The sequence below is a fragment of the Meriones unguiculatus genome, chromosome 2 (assembly GCF_030254825.1).
Source record: "Meriones unguiculatus strain TT.TT164.6M chromosome 2, Bangor_MerUng_6.1, whole genome shotgun sequence".
Taxonomy (NCBI): Eukaryota; Metazoa; Chordata; class Mammalia; order Rodentia; family Muridae; genus Meriones; species Meriones unguiculatus.
The window spans coordinates 97,479,833-97,500,564 of record NC_083350.1 but is presented as its reverse complement, the minus strand read 5'-3'; the positions used below and the strand labels follow the sequence as shown (position 1 = coordinate 97,500,564).

General features: G+C 42.8%; 1 protein-coding gene across 3 annotated transcripts in view; it reads left to right on the top strand.

The window, feature by feature from the left end:
• The first annotated feature begins 660 nt into the window (after positions 1-660).
• Positions 661-20,732, top strand: part of Nr1h4 (nuclear receptor subfamily 1 group H member 4) — a 71,635-nt gene continuing 51,563 nt past the window's right edge. The window contains exons 1-3 of one of the 3 annotated variants that reach the window (XM_021645702.2): positions 661-876; positions 12,739-12,897; positions 14,075-14,196. In XM_021645702.2, coding sequence (XP_021501377.1) covers positions 14,130-14,196 — 67 coding nt within the window. In that variant the 5' untranslated portion in view covers positions 661-876; positions 12,739-12,897; positions 14,075-14,129. Of the gene's footprint in view, positions 877-12,738; positions 12,906-14,074; positions 14,197-20,732 lie in introns of all 3 variants that reach the window. The other 2 variants (XM_021645701.2, XM_021645703.2) reach the window with 2 other exon arrangements.

The window sequence follows — 20,732 nt, the reverse complement described above, 5'->3', positions numbered from 1 at the left end:
TTTAGCCATTCATACAACTGATTGTCAACACACACCTTCAGATGGCTTTGTCAGATGCATCAGTTCTACAGATGAAGAAATGGAATCTCGGGAAAGCCGTATGTCTCACTCAACGCTGTGGCTAATGAATGGGCATCCAACCAAAGTCCATTATCAATGCAATTGGAAGACTTAAATAGATGAGAGAAAAGAAGGAAGCAGTGGACTACCAGTGTTCTTCAGAAAGGAAGTCATGGTGGGCATAACCTATCGGAGGAGCAGGGTGGCTTAGGAAGAGGGGGCATTCCAAAGACAGAATCAGTGGGCATCTGTTACGACTTGATGTGGGAAGCCTGGGAGAGAGAAGGCTCAGGGGGGTTCGTCCTTTCCAGGTTTCATTTCTGGGAAACGGCAATTATGGAAAGAAACTGCAAAGTGAGAGAGGGGAGTGGCAGAAATCTGGGCTCCCTAGGCCCTCTAAATTAGCCAGCAGACCCATTATGAAAGGTTAGCTGGGGGGCTCCTGTGCCCGGCCACTTTCCCTATCTCTGGATTTTGCTGGGAACTTTGAGGCTCTCTGAAGTTCCTTTCTGTGTTTGTATCATTTAGCAGGGAAGGGTTGTTAATGACTAATCTGTGTCCATGAGGCACAGGGCCAAGGGAGAGATGCTCTAGCATATGCCGGAAGGCCGCCTGTGGTCACCCAGGCTTCTACTGGAGTCTCTCCTCCTCCTGTTCCCTCTTCCCCTCCTCCTCCTCAGTCCACTGTCTCCTTATCTCACCCCAGAGCAGAACTGAATTCTGAGCATCTACAGCGAAATTGCTGGGCTCTCGAAAGGAGGACTGGCTTCTGAAGCCTCCCAGCGCCTTGGACATCTCTGACCCAAAATAATCCAAGTAAGTACCTAGTCCATCTGGAAGAGGGAGTGCGCATCTCAGAGCAGCAGAGAAAGGGCACCATGTGCAGGCTTCTCTTAGACACCTGTGATTTTGGTCAACGAATGAACCGTAGAGTCAGCAGAGTTTGATGTAAAAAATGCTGAAGTTCCAGAAGAGAAAGTAACCCTAAAGATAAGAGCCAAAGCTGCTTTCTTGCTGTACAATAACTGATAAACGTCCTTTCTCCATCCTGGTCCCCCAGAGGGCAAGGCTGCAGACAGTGAGTCTCCAAGAAACTGTACAATCAATGCTATTTCTACACAGAAAATCTAAACTGTGCCGTGTGCTACCTTGTGGCGATTTGCCAAATCTCCGTGTCAGTTGAGGAGTGTAGCTACTGTCAGGTGACCATGCGCTGGAGAACAGAACATGGAGCCTACACTTCAGTGGTATGGATGTTTTCCTTGGACATGTGGCTTCAAAGTGGTTTCTCTTTAAGCTTCATTTATGCCCTCCTCTACTGCCTTCTACTTCCAACACTAATATCAGAAATATTAAAAAGGGCTTGAAAATACGTGAGAAAGAATTTCATTACGAAAGTGCCCCTGGAACAAAGCTTGTAGATAAGGCCTGCTTGTCTGCTTACTGACATAGTGACACAGGCAAGCGGGGCGCTCGGAAAATTCCTCCTAATTGGACTTTTATTTGGAAAGGAGGGGCAGGGGAATAGTGGATGACTTGCCTTCAATTCTTACTCTGAGCAAGTCATACCTGTGTCTGAAGAGATCCCATGTTATCTTTGGTGCTTGCTTAGAGCCACTGCAGCAATGTTGAAGACAGACGGGGCGGGGAGAGGGGGAATCCGCAAGTTCATGTTCATGAGAAGAAAATGGGGAGGAAAGCATAGGGAACGATGAAAAGGTTTATGGTGTAGATTATGGTGATGATTGTATCTTTTTTTTATGCCAAACACACCTTTATAAAGTGGCATGTGCATATGTTCTTTTCCCTTTAAAATGGGCGTGAGATCGGAAGGAAAAGATAGTTGAAAAGCTGTCATTGTGTTCCTGGCTTTGGGTTTGTAAAAACGATAGACACTTTGATCTTTGAGTCACTCCCTCCTCCTACAAAAAGGTGGACCTGTGCCTTTTGCACCCTGGACCCTTCTGTGTGCTGACAGTGTTGCAAAATGACTGATGTAACTCCCAGCTCCCAGCTGAGGTAGGCAGGACAGAGCTTGGTTCTCCAGAGGCCCCTCTGCAGTCTTTCTAGCAGTGTTCCACAGCACAGAGCTCTCTTGCATAGGGATAAGGAACATGGGACTATCCTTTGCTTGACTCAAGACCTGGGCAAACAGAATACACAGTGGTTACGAGGCCTGAGGACCCTGTAAGGAAAGGAAAAGAAGTGTGTGTGTGTGTGTGTGTGTGTGTGTGTGTGTGTGAGACAGAGAGAGACAGAGACAGAGAAAGACGGAGACAGAGACAGAGATAGAGAAACACAGAGAGACAGAGACACAGAGGGGTAAGGCTATCTTTAATTCCATGTCTACTAAATGCCCCAGGCTTTTCCTAAACAGCCTGTTTCCTTCTCACAAGAGCACTCTGTGATGTGGAAGTCTTTGAAGTACCCATTTTACAGACAATGAAAACAACGCTCAAAGAGGATGAGTTGCCTCTCTGCAGACAGACAGCTAAAGAATAGGACTTGAATTGGAGTGTAGCTCTGCCCTTGCTCCCCCGTTCCTATTGCACCCTTGGAAAAACTTGAAATTGACAGCTGGTGGCCATTTCAGTTTGACAGGGCTGCTTGTTAAAAGCCACAAATATTTTGAAGATTCTAAAAACCTCACTCATACGGCATTTTCTAATGACTGCACTAACAGCAGGGGAAGTGGAAAGTGCAGAGCTGTGAGCCATTAACCCACCAGTCTGCAAGAGCTGCTTGGACACTTCAGTTATCAGCATCTTAATTAAAGCCTGGAATGATCACAGTGTGGGACATTCCAGAAGGGATCCGGCTCTGTGGTTCACGGAGGCCACGGGTGATGGATGCCGAAGCAGTGCTTATCTCGACATGACAGAGTTTCAAAGGTTCTTGGGGTAGAAAGAGAGGAAACATGGGTCAAGCTTTCCCCACGTTGCTTCTAGTTTCGTTTTCCCTTTAGTCCTGGTAATACAGATTATGAAGAAGAAGAAGTTTCCCCCCAGTGTTTTTACGGAGCTGGTAGGGCCAGGTTTTAAGCCTGGGGCCTTGTACACACCAAGCACATATAGCTTAGCTATCACTAAGCTATATTCCCAGCTTCCTCCTGGCTATTTCTTATTGTCCATTTGCTGTCAGCAAAAATGGAGCTAAAAGGCAACACGATATGAGTGTCCTAAGTTGTAAGCTACATGGGGACACGCATCATCCCCCTCCCGGAACCCAAGCCCCTTGGCTCTCCACTGCGAGTTATTTCTTCCCTTAGTTGCCCCTTTCCAATTTTGTTTATAAAGGAATGTAATTTTTTAAAACTCTCCATTGTGTACATTTATGTCAATACCTTAATATAGTACAGCTTGCAGGATAAAAGACAACATGGTTTATTAGGCCTAAGAACTATTAACAGGGTTCTGATGATCAAAGTAATATGTGTATGTAAAAATTGAATTTTAAGCTGTGCGTGGTGGTAGATGCCTGTAATACCAGTACTTGGGGAGGCAGAGGCAGGCGGATCTCTGTGAGTTCGAGGCCAGCCTGGTCTACAAAGCAAGTCCAGAACAGCCAAGGCTCCACAGAGAAACACATCCCCCCTCTAATAAAGGAAAGAAAATGAATTTTATTTTTATTTTTTTAAAGTTGAAGTCCTAATCCAACATCGAAATTCCCCTCCCATTTAAAGTTGCTCAAGAGGAACTTCTCTTGGTCTCAGTCAGCCTGGGGTAATTTGTGTCTCTTACATTAACATTTTTTAAAATTTCTTGTTGTTTATTGTGTACACATCACGGGGTGAGGCAGAGGGGCCATGGCACCTGTGTGGCAGTCAGAGGGTCATTCTGTGGAGCTGGCCCTCTTCGGCTGCCTCTGTGTGGTTTCCAGGTAGCAGCAAGGTATCTATCTGAGCCTTCTCATCCCCCAGTGTCACCAGTTCAAAGGAAGGGGAAGCAGCATAGCTCTGCGTATCAAGTCTCAGAGCTACTTTTGACATGGTTATCGGGAAAGTGTGGTCGGTGATTCACCTGTTCATGGAGAGAAGAGCCCTGTTGAAGAGCATAGCTAACCGGAGAATGCCCCACTGCTTGGGGCCAAGATTGTCCCTGATGGACCAGAAAACCAGAAACTGCAGGTTGCCTGAGTTCTGCCAGACCACACCATCGCAGGCCTAAAGAAGCAAAAGCTGACTGCAGTCCAGGGCTGGGCACAGTGACATCTTCCTAAGGGCCTGATTCAGAAACCTCCTGCTATGAATCTGAGGCCATGACTGGGTTCTCCACCCAGGTGTCCTTTGAGACTGTATTTACGTACATCTCACAGAGGCTATATAGGGAACATAGCTAAGGCAGACGACACTGCAGAGGTGGATATGGTTTTTCTTGCACACTTGTCAGAACCTGTAGGATGTCGGCACTGAGTGAAGCTTCAGGCAAACTGTGGGGTTTGATAAAGGCACGCCAACACAGATGCGTCAGTTTATGGAGAATGTACCACTGTGGTGAAGGATGCAGACGGTAGGGGGTTATCTGTGCCTTTATGGAGGTAGGGAGCAGTTGGGAAATTTCTGTTCTGTTTTCTTTGAACCTAAAATTGCTCCCATGCCAAATTAATTATATTTTAAATGAACATTTTATGTTTCCCCAGAGGTTTTAAATTTCCACTCCAGCACAAAAGTGCTGTTAATTCTAAAATTATTTTTTTACTTTTTCTTTGGTTTTATTTTATTTTTGTTTACATGCATGTTTTGCCTGCATGCATATCTTTGTACCACCTTTGTGCTGGTGCCTCCAGGGCCAGAAGAGGCTCCTGGGAGGGTACTTACAGTGCGAGCCAGCTGGTGTGGGTACTGAGGATTGAACCTCGGTCCTCTGGCAGAGAAGCCAATGTTCCCAACCCCTGTCTGTTAATGTTGCCAAAATTATTATTTTCCTACTTAAATCTTAGCAAATTAGTTTTTAATGCCCTATATTATAAAGACAGCCATGTAACTTCCTATTGTTCAAATAGTTTTGATAAATTTTGAAGTCAAATCCATTTGGAGCTGATTTCCAAGGTCTTTGTTTTCATCTCTAAATAGTAACTGCTTTTCTGATACAATTCCTCAGCTGGCATTTCTTCCACTGATTGGAGCTATTTGAAGTTCAGTACACACGGTTCTCATAGCCACTTCTAACATGCTGTAGTCTAATGGCTACGTGTTCTTTTCTCTCTCTTTCTCTATTTTTTCTCTTTCTTTCTCTATTTAATTTACTTCTGTGCATCACATGTTTGCCTGGTATCCATGAAAGTCAGAAGATGGCCTTAGATCCCTGGGGTTCTAGATGGTTGTGAACCACCATAAGGGTGCCGGGAATCAAGTGCGTTTAACCCCTGAGCCATCTCTCCAGCCCTCTTTCAATATTAGGCTCTAGCCTCTCTCCTCTTAAGACTTTCCGTATCTTCTGAGTCACACTCCTGTTGAAAAACCACCGAAGACTCCCACTTAGGATAAATTCCAAACTTCCCCAGCCATGGGAATGCTGCCTGCATGGGCCTCATCCCCTAGAGTCCTTCCCTGAATGGCTCGTCTCCACATTCCTGGACTTCCATTCCTCTTCCCAAACTCCAAGCACAGGCTCGGGGCACTGGCTGGCTGCTTCCCTGGTCTTAGTTCTCCCCTGTGTAGCTGGCTCCTCACCCTTCACAAACATCTTGCCTTTGGTTTAAAGACCCACTTTTAAGAGAACCCGCCACTGGTCACCTTCTCTGGTGTTCACCTATATCCCTCTGTATTTATCTCCTTTATTTATTTTTTATTATTATGATCACCATTGTTTGCTTGTGTCCTTATGCTGGAATGTGAGCGAGCTCTTTGCCTTATCCACTACTGTATTTCCAACACCTAAATCAAAGCATGAAACATGGTAGAAAATTAATGAATTGGGGGAATGAATGCCCAACTTATGTTCTTGTTGGGAACTATGTTTTCTTCTATTGTACTGATAATGATGATAGATTTGAATCCTTTGTCTGGTTGTCTGACACGAAGTCAATAAATGTATAGTGACTGAGTAAGTGAGTGAATGAGTTAGAAATTGACATTGAGATGCTATTTTTAAAGAACATAGTACTTTTAAGAAAATGCTCATTTTGGATAAGACAATAGCCAGCTTGTCATATTGTTGAGAGGGGTTGTATATCATCTTATAACAAGCTCCCGCTCTACCCCCTAATTTAGTGGCTCAGTTCTGTACCTTTTAAAGTATTTTGACTGAGATGAATTGTGCGACTACTTTTAACTGTGCAAAGCTAAGGTAGTTAAGCCTTCGCTTCCCTGCATGTGGGCTCCGAATTGGCTGACACACTACTGTCTGAATCCCTTTCTTCTACTTATGTCAATCTTAGCATTCCAGAGAGAAAAACAGAAAGTCCAATGTGCCTTTAAGTTAAAAATCAAGTCATTGTGACAGTCCATTCAAGGGCTGTAATAATAGACCAATTATATATTGAAAGATTGTCAGGATTAGCTTCTGGCTCAAGATGGCATTGCATTTACTAATATAATTTACTTGAATGTCATGTGTATGTGTGTGTGTGTGTGTGTGTGTGTGTGTGTGAGTGAGAGAGAGTGTGTGAGAGAGACACAGACACAGACACACAGAGACAGAGACAGTGAGACAGGCAGAGAGAGAGAGAGAGAGAGAGAGAGAGAGAGAGAGTTAGAGTTTTAGCGTTCATGCATGCCTAAAAGGCACGCCAATGTACTGGGTAAATACCTAAACAGAAAAATTATCTTTTTTTTCCCCCTAGAATTCATTTCTCTCTCTCCTTAACGACATACCTTTGCACTGAATCTTGGGCTTCCTCTAAGCATGGAGTCACAATGATGTTTTAAGCTTTGAAAAGTGAATCCCATATATACTTACCAGAATCTATGTTCCACAGCAGCCGGGTTCACAGGACAGTGCTTTTGTGTGTGAGTCACACATATGATCAGTTTTTACATGCATCTCCCAAGACTTGAAAGTATCTACGTCAGCCAGCGCTGTTTAGTTGAAACAGAGCCTGAAGTGGGTGCCAGATTCCTTAGAGCTTATAACTGGAGGTTGTGAACCACCTGAAGTGGATACTGAGCACTGAACTCAGAGCCTCTGCAGGAGCAGCAAGTGCTTTTAACCACTGCAACACCTTTCCAGCCACTGGCCTATTCTTAAACACAGATTCCATCGTGTCATTAAAAACATCTAGCACATTCTCACTGATCACAGTTATGTCTGTCAAAAAATTTTTTGGGAAGAGATTACTTTCAAAGCTTTTATAAGAGTGAAGCTTTGTATGAGCTTCCATCTATTTACAGTTGAGAAAGCTTTCTATATTATATCGTTAGGATTTAGTCATTTTCATTGCATATATGTGGGTACATAATTGCATATAATATACACTTAAGTCCACTCAATCTTTTCATTATGAATATTTTTAACATGCAAAGAGCAGAGTAATATAATTGACTCCCTTGTATTTGTTACCAGAGTAATAACAGCATTAAAGATGTTTAGGGTTGCTCTGTGCATCCAACTCGCTCGCATTCTGAGTATGGAGCCATTTCTTTTGTCCAAGTGGATAATGAGAGCAGGGATTACAAACGCTCTCTGTGAAGAGTGAGTGACCAAGTCAGGCTTTGCAGATCATGCGGACTGTTTTGCAACTATTCAACTCTGCCATTGTAGCTTTAAGCAATTAAAGACTAAAGGACAAACAGGCCCTTGGCTTTCCATTCACAGCTCACTGAGCCCTGCAGTGGAGTATCAGTGACAATATGATGTGTTTTACAAATCTTTAAACACATGTAAATCACATCAGACTATATGAATTATTCTGCAACCTGATTCTTCTGCTCAATATGGTGCTTTTAACTAATCCATAGGAATACAATAAGCCTTGGTTCAGTTTGTAATAGTTTTGTCCAGTTTACAGTAATTTTAATTAACAAATAGTGTCCATATAATGCTTACTTATTCTATGAATTCTCTTAGGAATGGACTATTATACTGTTTCTAATTTTTGTACTATGGTGAACTTTTTTTTTAATGCTCATGTCATCCTATACATACGTGCTGAAGTCCAGGAAAGGTAGACCCTTTAACTTTGCAGCAGTCCTGCTGCTCAGATTTTAAAACTTTGTGCAGCAGAGGCTTGGAGTAGAAGTGCTGAGTGGTTAGTTCCAGACCTTAGCTCCAGGCCACACGTGAAGCTGCAAGGACAGGCTTTGTTCTGTGAGGTATTTTCTACAAGAACAGAGCTGCCATTTCTGTATGTGCATACGGTGGTTTGAAGGAGAAATGTCCTCCATGGGCTCATGTATTTAAACACTGTGCCCTGGGTGATGTTGTTTGGGGAGGCAGGCATGGACTTGCTGGAGGAAGGTCATCTCGGGGTGAACTGTGAGAGTTTACATCCTCATCACACTTCCTGCTTGCTCTTTCTGCTTCCTGTGTGGGCTTCAGACTGTAGCCAGCCAGCACCTGCTTGTCCTGGCCCGCCATGCCTTCCCTGCCTTATAGACTCCAAGCCTCTGGAACCATAAGCCAAAGTCAACTTAATTTTTAAGCTGCTTCTGGTTATGGTAGTTCATTGCATTAACAGAAAAAGTAACTGAATCAATGCCTATCCCTGCTAGTGATGAAAGAGAATGCTGGAGACATCCACACTGGCTCCTGTCTTCTAATGGTTTATAATCTGCTGAAACAATGAAGATAAAGTAAGTAAAGTTAAATTATTAACTGTACACAAGAAAAAGGGAGAGAACTGACATGGATTGCCCTCCAAAAGAGCTAAAACCAAAATATTACAAACATGTAAATACTCTTCTCTTCATAATCTGGTAACATCTCAAATGCCTGAAGAAACTTCTTTAAAAAGTAGCATGTCGTATAAGTAACAATGGCCAACTGAGCATCCGCTCAGCTGCAGAGGGGTCTGTATCCACTTTCTCTCATCCAAGGCTCAGGAAGCACTGCAGAAGAGTGGGCAGAATGAATACAGAAGCCAGAAGGTACATGGGGAGCTGTAAAGGGACATCTTTTGATGTAGCTGATGGTCGCAGCTATGATATATGATGCTCACACATCACCCACAGAAGCTATGGTTGCCAGTCTTTGCACCATTTGACACAGAGAAGGAGCCACCTAGTTGTAGAAATTTGTGCTGTAGGCTCTTTCTTTTCTGTTATGATGCAGCCAGGATGCCCCTGCCAGGCTAGTAGCCCTATTCTCCAGCCACCATTATCATGAACCAAATACATAATTTTTTACTTTCTAAGTTATTTAGGTGCAGGTGTTTTGCTATAGCTACACAAAGCAAGCTAAAGCAGCATGCACCTGTGTTACCATTTCCAAAATTAAAGGATTTCCTTTTAACAGATCCTTTGGAGATTAGTGAACCCAGTAAAATAGGTTTGAGTGGGCCCTGCTCACTATACGGGACTAGACAACTCTGTTGTTAATTAGTCAGGGACAGCGACTTGGTGGACCTCCAGTGAGCAATAATTACCAATGGAAGCAGAGGAACTGAGTTTTTCCTTGGGTTAGCCAATGTTAAATCATATCCAAAAACTTGTGATAATAGGAGAATGTGATCTTAATGACATTTTTCCAAGAGAGTACACCAGATATAATGGAATTTGGCACAACTTTTCAAGAAAAATAATAAACACAGATGGTTTAAGCGCGTCAACATTTCTTCGGGGAGTATTATGTGCCTGTCATTTCAGTTTAAGACATCATGTTTATGTGAACATACAGTGGAATGTCTAGGAGTCCACATGAAGAAGAGCACATCTTGTGAACACACAAGGTTAGAAACGGTGGAAGACATGAACATTGCCATGTCTGTGGTCTTCGTTACACAAAACGGATCCTTGAGGCCCAGGAGTTCAGAACTTGATTGGGAAACAGAGTGGGAATCTAACTTTAACCAAAATAAATCAAACTGTGGAAGTGAAAAAATGGGGAGCACAAGGGGAAACCTAAAGTCAGAGACAGCATCAAATGGTAGTAACTTAAAGAGTATACATTTGGATTGAAAAGTAAGAACAATTAGCAGCTTCTAGCATTGTAGAATATCCTTTACTAGAGACAGAAGAAACTCCAAAAATAATCATTGCTTGAATTGGGGCCAATAAAAAGTATATACACACATATATGTACATTTGAGCACATGACTTCTATGTGTGTTTTGTCTACGTATGTTGGATGTGTATTTATACAACTGATATTTAACATAGTTATGATTGGATTTCTCTAGTTATATACTGGTTTACAGATAGGACTGAAATTTCCTCACTGCTTCCAGTGCTTTCTGGCTTATTCCTCTGGGCCTCTACCTCCCCATCCAATCATAGTCCCCAAGGATGTTGGAAGGCTTGCATTTGTATGTTTGTTTGCTCGTTGAGACAGGGTTTCTCTGTGTAGCCTTGGCTGTCCTGAACTCACTCTGTAGACCAGGATGGCCTTGAACTCACAGAAATCCGCTTGCCTCTCTGCTTCTTGAATTCTGGGATTGAAAGCTTTCACCATTATTCCCGTCTGCCTGCATCTCTTCAAATGCATAATGTAGTCTGCTCTGGCTTCTCTCTTTCCTCTACTTTTTGGGGTTTTGTTTGTTTGTTTTTGTCCCTCAGACAGAGCATCACTCATCCAGAAGTCATGGTAGCACTGCTGGGCAATTCTGTATGGCTACAGGGCTGCTCCTATTTCACAACTATCCTAGAAAGCTCCTGGGCCCTCATGTGTTCGAAGGTCCAGTATGATGTGTGGCAGTTATTTGAGGATGAGAGTTGTATTAGTTACTTTTCTGTTGCTGTCATAGAACACCATGACTGAAAACAAGTAATGGCAGAACAAGTTTATTTTGCCTTATAGTTCCAGAAGGAGAGTCCTTAATGGCACGGGAGGCATGGAGTCAGGGGCTGGAGCAGGCGAGATCACCTCATCAACCATGGGAAGAAAGCAGAGAGAGTGAATTAGAAGTAGGGAAGGTTATACACTCTGAAAGTCCTCCCCCAGGACATACTTCCTCCAATGACACTCATCCTCTGTGGGGCTCCATAACTCCCCAAACCACTCCATCAACTGAGGAACAATTTTTCAAACACATAAGTCTGTGGGTGGGCATTTTTCATTCAAACCACCTAAGGATGGAGGCGATCCTGGCTTTCTCTCCTTGTTGAATTCTGTTGAAGAGTCCTGTCTTGACTTTTGGTGCTTTTAAATTCTGCTTTCACATGTCAGCTACTCCTTTCCCATCCTTTGCTGAGAAAAACCTCCCAAGCTTAATGAAGCTAAACTGACCACAATTCATTTCTCTGATGAGTTAGGTTTTGCTTTAGGATGACGGTTATGGCCCTCGGTGTCACCCAAAATTCACTTTTCTTCTCAAATGGCAGGTTTGATGGTAGAGTTTTTCAAGAGTTTAGGAAACCATGTCCTTGGTTCACTGTATGGATCAGTTTGTCTCTATCCTTACAATGGATGCTGTTGATGTTCCTTTAGGTGAGCCACAGAATTGCCCATCTTTAAAAATTGCTCTTAAAACCATATCTTCTGCAAGGCATTGGGGTATATAGCTGTAGTTTCAGTAGTTAGGAGACTATGCGTTCAAGGCTAGCCTGTGTTTCATAGTGAGTTCAAGGCCAGTTGTCTTGTAGTGAAACCCTTGATGAACCAGGCAACCAACCAACCAATCAATCAAATAAACAATTTTTAAAATATGTCCCTTTTCACCTACATTACTATTTCTTGACACCAAATCCACTAGAACATGTTATTCTGGGCCTTTATCATCTGACCCTGGGGAAAGCCAGCCCACAGCTTAAATAACCTCTGGGTAGCCAACTCCAGCGTGCTACGTGGGCAATGCAGATAGGTCCACATACATGGAAGCAAGCCAGATCCTCAGCCTTAGCCAAATGTGGAGTTGTTCGTGACAGAGCTTCTTCTTCTTCTTCTTCTTCTTCTTCTTCTTCTTCTTCTTCTTCTTCTTCTTCTTCTTCTTCTTCTTCTTCTCCTTTTCCTGAGACAGGGGTTCTCTATGTAGCCTTAGCTTTCCTGAACTTGCTCTGTAGACCAAGATGACCTGAAACTAACAGAGATTCGCCTGTCTCTGCCTCTCCAACTGCTGGGATTACAGGCATGTGCCACCATACCTGGCATATTCTGGGGCCTTTATAAACCTTTATAAACAATGTGTAATCAGCCAAGTTGTGTGATCACTGTACGGATATCTGTTTCTCATTAAGCTTAACATCATGAATCATAGATGCTTTTCGGCCTTTGTCACTTTACCCCAGAAGATCCAGCCCGGTATTTACCTTGGAATAAGCACTCAGGAAATGTTTGTTGGAAGTCTGAACAAATGAATGAGTGAGGCAAAGCTGCTCCTGTGGAGCACCCTGCCACACACCTTGCCTAGCTCCCTCCCGCTTGAGCTAGGAAAGACATGGAGACTGAATAGTGGGGAAATTCCAATGAGATAAATATTTGTCCAACACACTCTAATATTTTCTCCCAGGGCAGAAAATATAAATATTTAGGAAAAAAAGTTTCTCAGTGAAGACAGGATAAAAAGGTTGGAAAACCATTCTCAGCCAGAGGGGAAAAGCTCTGAGGACTCACCTTTCACTGTCTAACCACTCCTTTCACTTCCTAGGAAACGGTGGGAAAGAAGGAAGGAAGGAAGGAAGGAAGGAAGGAAGGAAGGAAGGAAGGAAGGAAGGAAAGAGGGCCAGCAGACCTACAGAAAACAGCTCAGTGTGGGCACTGCTTCTCTTGAATAGACTCCACCAATTCCTTCAGAATGAAACTAGAGGTATTTGGGTAAGATTTACCATTATTTCTTTTTTTTAAAAAATACTTTTATGTGTGAATGTTTTATGCATATATGTCTGTGTGTGCTTACATGTCTGAAGCCTGCAGAGGGCAGAAGAGGGAGTCAGGTCTTTGGAACTAGAGGTACAGGCAATTGTAATGCACCACGTGGGTGCTGGGAACTGAAACCAGGTCCTCTGCAAGAGTAGTAAGTGCTTTTAAGGCTTGAGCCGTCTTTCCAGCCTAAATTATCTCTCTATTTATCCTACATACTTTTCATTTTGGTTTTACCCTAGTCCAATGTGGAGCTAATGTAGACAGTAGAGTAAAAAAATGCAAGTTCCTAAAGATTTCCCTACCAGGAAGAAGTCCAGTCTAACCTAGAGGATCAGTCTCTGATTTTTGACTGTTAACATACTTAAGAAGCACCACGAAACTATTGTTTTGTGTTTACACAGCCCAGATCAACTTTTAAATAAAGTTAAGAAAATAAATCAGTGTAGGTCCCCTAACAATTGGAGCGGTGGGGGGGGGGGAGTGTCTCTGCCTTTGGATCCCTTTCCCCTAGCTGGGCTGCCTTCTCTGGCCTCAGTGGGGGAGGATGCACATAGTCCCACTATGACTGGATGTGGCAGGGCAGGTTGGTACCCATGGGTACCCTTCTGAGGGGAAGGGAAAAGGGAAATGGGTGAGGGGTGAGGGTGGGACTGGGAGTAGAGGAGGGAGGTTGTGATCGGGGTGTAAAGTGAATAAATAAATTAAGTGATAGAAAAAGTAAATCAAAGACATCCCTTTTTAAATTAAAGCCTTTATATTTATTTTTGTTTTCTTATACAAAAATGTCTTATATAAAAGAAGACATAACCCAAATGTTATCACATCTTGCCTAAATCCACAAATACTGGAATTTAAGTGAAAAACATTAGGTATATTAAATTTAAAAAAAAAACACCTCTTTGAAAGCATGTAACTTGGACGTTTTTTAAGTTCAAGTGAGCTATAATCATAATATTGAGAAAAAAGAATAAAGAAAGGTTATAGAAAAGTCTCTGCAGAGGAACCATTTGGACATTTGTTTTGTTCATTTGCTTTCTACCTGTTTCTCGTGAGCAACTCCTGACCCCATACTGCAACCATGAAATTGTCTCTACATTGCCTTTCTGGGTTCTTGTTTGCAGACCACCATCCCAGAAGCACGTTTTCTCAAACTGAAAAGTCTGAGTGGTGTCCAGAATGAATCTGATTGAGTACTCCCACTTACAGGCCATGGATGAGTTTTCTCTTTCTGAAAACTTATTCGGTAAGTTGTCAAACTGGTTTAGATAGGAATCCAACAGAACTAATTGTCTCAGAAGAAAGCCTTGGTAGTGAGTTTGAGAAAATGATCTTGCTTCTTCTAAAGACTCAGTAAATGTGACCTCTTCTGCCAGGTTGTACTTTGGATTCATTGATCTCAACGGTCTCTCTCATTCCCTCTCTTTATAGAAGAGGACTGTCAGTCTCCAGGGCTTTGTGAGTCTCCAAGGCCATGAGACTAGATAATTAACTGAGTGGGGAAGAAGCTACTTCCTGTTCTCGAGTGAATTCTAGAGTTATTACAGCAGGTATTAAAGCATGAATCAAGTGCTTATGGCTTAATATGATGCCTGTTAAAGCCTGGGGTTGCTCAGTGCTTGGCACTAGGTTGCTCTCTCATTCCTCCTGTGCTGGGATCTATGACACAGTTTCAGGATTAGTCATTTAAATAGGTTGAGGACAAGCTGTACCAAGTGACTTTATGTAGATCTGTGACTAGATGACACCATAAAATGATCTATTGCTCCACTTTATACATTTATGAAAGCATCTAAGCATAAAGAGTTCAGCTGAGAATATTCGCAAAGAGTCAAAACGAGGGCATGCTTGGGGCGGGCGGGAGCTTTCTGCCGCCTTTGAATGACTTCTTTCTGTATAACTTACCTTCCTCGGAGGCTAGCTTGCTCTCAGTTCCCATCCAGTATCACGCAGACCATGGTAGACTATGATAATAAAAATGGAAACCTTTGAGATGCCACCAAGATCAACGTGGTAAGAAATGATCCCTTATCTAGTGTCAGATGTCCCCAAGAAATACTGGTTGTGGCTGCTCTAGCGCCTGCTGGCCACTATCATCTGTGCGGAGGTGATAATTAGTGCATTTCCAAGGCGAGAGGGAAGCACTTGCGTGGCCTGCTTACACGTCTAGCACCCGTGCACAGTAGGGGAACATCAGCGCGCAGGCTTTACTAATCCTTGAGCACCGGATCGCTGATAATCTAGTGAAAAATAACAGACAAGAAGCGTAAAATAGCCTTACTGGGGAGAGAGGGGGCGACCATCGGTGATTCTCAGAGAGAGCACAGACAGAGTAATTCCTTGTGAAATGCCAATTTTCACATAGTGTCATTGTGTCTTATAGTTTTAGTAGCCCTCAACCCTGTGTGCCATGAGAGGTTTCGAGCAATGGCAGGGTGTGCCTCTGCTCCTGATCTCTTGAACATTTGTTCTAGCCTGCTCTCCTATACTTCCTTAGAAAAATCAACACATGGACAGTGGGTAATTTTTGCTCTACCAACAAAAACTCACAGAATAATTGGGATTATTACTATATATTATAGATAAGCAAAATTCCACTTACGATTATTTTTTTCAAAGAAAAGCTACCACTTCCTGTCCCAAAATTTTACAATGGTCTATTAAAATTCCCCAGTCTTAACATTATTAAAACAAATCATGTTGAGCTCAAGTTTGCACATGGGGAGGAAAATGTAGATTTTTGCTTACATTCCAATCCAGCTTTACACCCCAGATCCCAGGTTAACCTTAAGGAGTAAAGGCTAGCAGGTACTGTCCGATTAGATGCACCTGCAAAATGATAGCAAAACATGCGCTGCAACTCCTGCTTTTCATCTTGTGGCTCCCATATATATATGTATGTATCATGATACATACATATATATAACACACACACCCATATATGTATACATATGTATACATATATGTATACATATGTATATATGTATATATATGGGTGTGTGTGTGTGTGTATAATGAAATTATATTCTCATTTCCTGGTTTCTGGGAATACATAGCACAAGGTGCGTGAGCTGCAATGCATAGCTTTAAATCTCTCTCTGGCCCATGCTTGTAAGTTAACCAGATCAGCGCTAGACTCCTCTCATTTTTCCCGCCTATGTTCTAGAGCAGTGCTTCTCAACCTGTGGATCACGATCCCTTTGGGGAGGTCACATACCAAATATCCTGCCTATCAGATACTTACATTATGATTCATAACAGTAGCAAGATTACAACTATGAAGGGGCAATGAGATAGTTCTATGGTGGGGGTCACCACAGCATGAGGAACTGCATTAAAGGGTTGCAGCGTTGGAAAGGCTGAGAGCGGCCTGTTTTTCAGGGGTGTAACAGGGAGTTAGCTGGGTTTTGTGGGAGACTTCTGTAGGTGAACAATCTCAGTTTGTAAACATCCAGGTGGGGGAGCAGTAGTTGTCAGTTTCTACACATGTGAGTCACAAACACTCCTCTTGAGTCTGACATATATGGCAAAACCAATTTTGCCAGTTTCCCATGGGCCCAAGGCGTTATATGCATATTTAAATATTACTTAATACATTATATTAGGTAACATATGGATGTCATATGTAATCCTTTAATGTTATTTAAGTCTGGGTATTGAGTTAGTTTAATAAAATTTTAGGAATAAGAAAGAAAAGAAAGAAAGAAAGAAAGAAAGAAAGAAAGAAAGAAAGGTTGAGAGTGACTGTTTCAGAGCAAGGCTTAAGCATTGTTCTGAATCTGTTTCTTCTGGGGCCTCAGTCACATCCTACTCAACACACTTGGGCTAATGGAGAAAAATAGAGTCCTTCATCCCAGTTCTCTGTTTTCTTGTCCAGAAGACACTGACAGATACTATGCCTCCCTCCCCAGCAGGTTTAGGCTGTGGCACATTAGTGCAGACTGTTAGACACAGATGAGTAGCCCACAGACCCTAGTTCCTCACTCTTGCATCTTAAGTTATGACAAAGACCTAGAGCCCTATGGATTCAACTGACCAGGGCCAGGGAGGTAAACTCTTTTCAGTGCTTTGTATATTAAAAACCCAGCAGCCTGTATTGTTATAAGTGCAGGTAAAATTTATGACAAGCAGATGGGACAGTATCATTCTATTAAATGTTGAGCACTGATGATGCTCTGGGCATTGGAATAAAACAAAAGCAAACAAACAAAAATCGGACATTTAATAGATGTTCCATTAGCTGAAGATCCTGAGACATTAGCTCCCTAACCCTTCTAGACTGTTCTTATACTCAAGCCAAACTGTCGTTCTCTGTAGTATTAGAAAACACAGAGCTGAGGTGTGTCAAAGGGCTCTGACACTAGCATCAGAAGAAAGAAGGAAAGCTTGGACAAATATGACATAGAATTGTGATATAGAATATAGGGTTCTTTTACTCATCCTGACACTCTGTCAGACCCACATGGAAATCTAGCCCATCGGTAAACAGATCCCCACGGAAGGCAAGGGATGGAAAGACAAGGTGACCTCATAGAGATAAGACTCCTTTCCCCTGAGAGCCTGCAAGCCGGAAACTTGGTCAAAGATTAATTTATGGCTTTAAAGGGGCATCTCTGAAGAAAGAAGGCAAGGTTTTATGTAATTAGTGCACAATAAAAAGCAATGATGGCAAAGTCCATGGTCTCTTGCCATTCAGCACAGTGAATAGGAAAGGAAGTAGCAGATTAATCAAAGCTTGTGTTTTATTTTAGTAAATTTTAGAAACTAAAACTCCCACAGAACTTAAAAGATCAAGTAGCTAGACAAAGAACTATAACAGCAGGGCTGAATAAGCAAAGGCAAGAACAGTCTGGTGTTCCCAGGACTCAAGCTCGTAGAGCGGCATGTCTCAAAGTGCTTAGGTCTGGCGTGCCGGGGAGGATACACTGAACGCACCCGTGGAAAGGGGCAATACAGTTGAGAGGACTGAAGTCAGAGGCAAATGGTCCTCTCTGAGCTTCAGTTTTCTCCTGTGTGGCCTTACTGGGACGGAAGAGAGTGTTCCATAAACTCTAAGGCATCACAAAACATTATGATTAGTTTGGAGTTTGACTGCCATGAGCTACATTTAAAATTGTTGAAACGGTAAACACGACTCCACTCACTCAAAGAAGGAAATGCTGCTTGTCTCTGCATTGTTAAGTGCAAGGTTTTAGAGGAACCAGACAGAATCTACAACACACAAATATGTTTCTGGTGTCTTAAGGACGGAGATTTATGTTCTTCCTCACCTTATCATTACACCACTGTTATAGTAGCAACAACTGTGAAATCCATGGTTTATATGTCAGTTTTTATTATTCTACTCAATATTTTCCGCAAATCTCCAAGCCACAGTGAAGCCCAGCAAGGAGCAGGGGATAGACTCCACGTACTCCCATTCCCACATTCCGTTGCCTTTGCTTATTCCTCCTTGCTTTATGTGCTGCTTAACTACTGATGTCTACCTTCTCTGGCTATGCTTTCTTTTTAATTAGCACTTTGGAATCTGGTTCTTGCCAAAGCTGTGCACTTCAATTAAAAGACTGCCAGATGTTCCAGAACAACCCAGATGTCTTGAAATACAATTAAAATTCTTGAGATGAGGATTTACAGAGCATTTCTGACATCTGGTTTCAAGCATTTTTTCATTTCACTGAGCTTAGCTCAAGCGAGCGTAGTTCTAACTAGTTGGGCGAACTGAAACTAAAAGTCTACAGGAGACTGAAAACTGCCGGGCTCAGTCAAAATAAGCTTCACTTAACAAAATTGGGGTTTTGTTCTTCTCTCTCCTTTTCCCCCAGTGCTAAGGATCAAACCCAGGACCTTACACACTTTAGGCGTGTTCCCATGCCACTGGGCTAGCCCTGGCCCACTACTCTTCCTCATCCTTAACTCTCCCACAGCTCTGAGCAGTCTCTGAAGTTTTGCTAATTCTCTGGGGCTCTAATTTTTCCTATCTGAGGAAATCACTCTCACACCCTGTCTTTTATTCATGGAGTAGAGAACCGAGGCAAGGCATGATACTGAGTCAGCCTTTGCTCATTACAGCACAGATCGCTGCTGCCTTCAGAGAGGGCGTGCACAGAGGGCATTGTACATGCATGCAATAAGATGCAAAGTTGTGTACAAGCTGGTCAGCTGCTCAGTGGTTCTTCTAACTTCTAGGATTTAGACTTCAACCTTGTAGGATAAGAAGCAGATTCTCAGGGGTACCAAGCTGAGAAAGAGTAACCATAAAATCAGATTAAAAAGAGATTTGCAGTGGTAGGAAGAACAGAAATAATAATAATTTTCCCAATTCTTTCTATATGCCAGACACCATATTGATGAAGTACATTTCAGATTTAAATGTTTTTTTTCAAGGCATGTCTCATGTAGCTCAGGATTGGCCTATATAAAGATGGCCCTGAATCCCTAATCCTTATGTCTCCATTTCCTAAATACTGGAATTACATACCCAGCTATTCTATATGCTCTTGAAGCAGGCTTCCTGGGTTACTTCCATCTCTGCCATCTACTTGTCTATGGTCCAGACACATTCCTTCATTCTGTGCAAGTTACTGGCCTTTGTTCATTAAGTACTCCCAAAACATCCAGGGGCATAGTAAATAACTGTCCTCTATTGGCTGTTAATATTGATTCTCACAGAGACTCCTCTAAGACCCCTGTCATTACTGTTGCCCTTTTATGGAAGGAAAGTAGATATTTAAAGATGTCAAACAAACCGAGTCACATTTTCTTAAATAACAAGTAGACCACCAAAATATAATTAGGACAAGGACCTGGATCCGATGCTCAAGGTTCCCAGCCAAGGGAAAGCTTCTAGTAACTTTGTTTCTTTGTTTCTCTCTTTCTCTCTGTTTCTCTTTCTCTCTTTGTTTCTCTTTCTTTCTTTCTTTCTTTCTTTCTTTCTTTCTTTCTTTCTTTCTTTCTTTCTTTCTTTCTTTCTTTCTTTCTTTCATTCTATATCCTGAACACAGCTCCCTCCCTCTTCTCCTCTGGGTCCTACCCTTCGCCCCTCTTCCCCCTTCCCCATTCCTTAGTCCTCAGAAAGGGGGAGCCCCTCCCTTACCAACTGACCCCAGACTATCCAGTCTCTTCAGAACTCTTTGCATCCTCTTTCTCTGTGGCCTAGCAAGGCCGCCTCACCTGGGGGATGTGATTGAAGAGCAGATAACAGAGCTCATGTCAGAGACAGACACTACTCCCCGATTAGGGAACTTACATGGAGACTGAGCTGCCTATCAGTTGCATCTGAGCAGGGGGTTAGCATGGTTCTTGGTTGGTACATCAGTCTCTGCAGGTCTGCCCTCAGCCCAGATTTGTTGGTTCTGTTGGTCTTGTTGAGTTCCTATCCCCTCCAGGTCCTTCTACCCCACTCTTCCATAAGACTCCCTGCTCTTTGCCCAAAGTTTGGCTGTAAGTCTCAGCAGCTGCTTCCATCCTGTCCTGGCTGGAGTTTTTCAGAGGACATCCATAAAAGGCTCTGGTCGAGACTGTGTCACAGGATGCTGGAAAGAGTTAGGCAAGCATTTCCAGTGTTTGCTCTGGGGCATCCCATTTTCTATAGTGCAACAGCTGATAGCCAGTGCAGCTTGACTCACACTGATTTGTGCGATCTATCACTACACTAGCCAACAGAGCTGACTGCGGTGGCGGACATGTCCAATGCAGCAAGCACTGTCCACATGGAGGACGCTGGAATGTGAACGGTGTGCTTCGAGAACTGCCTCAACTTCCCTAAGTGCATGTGGATGTAGC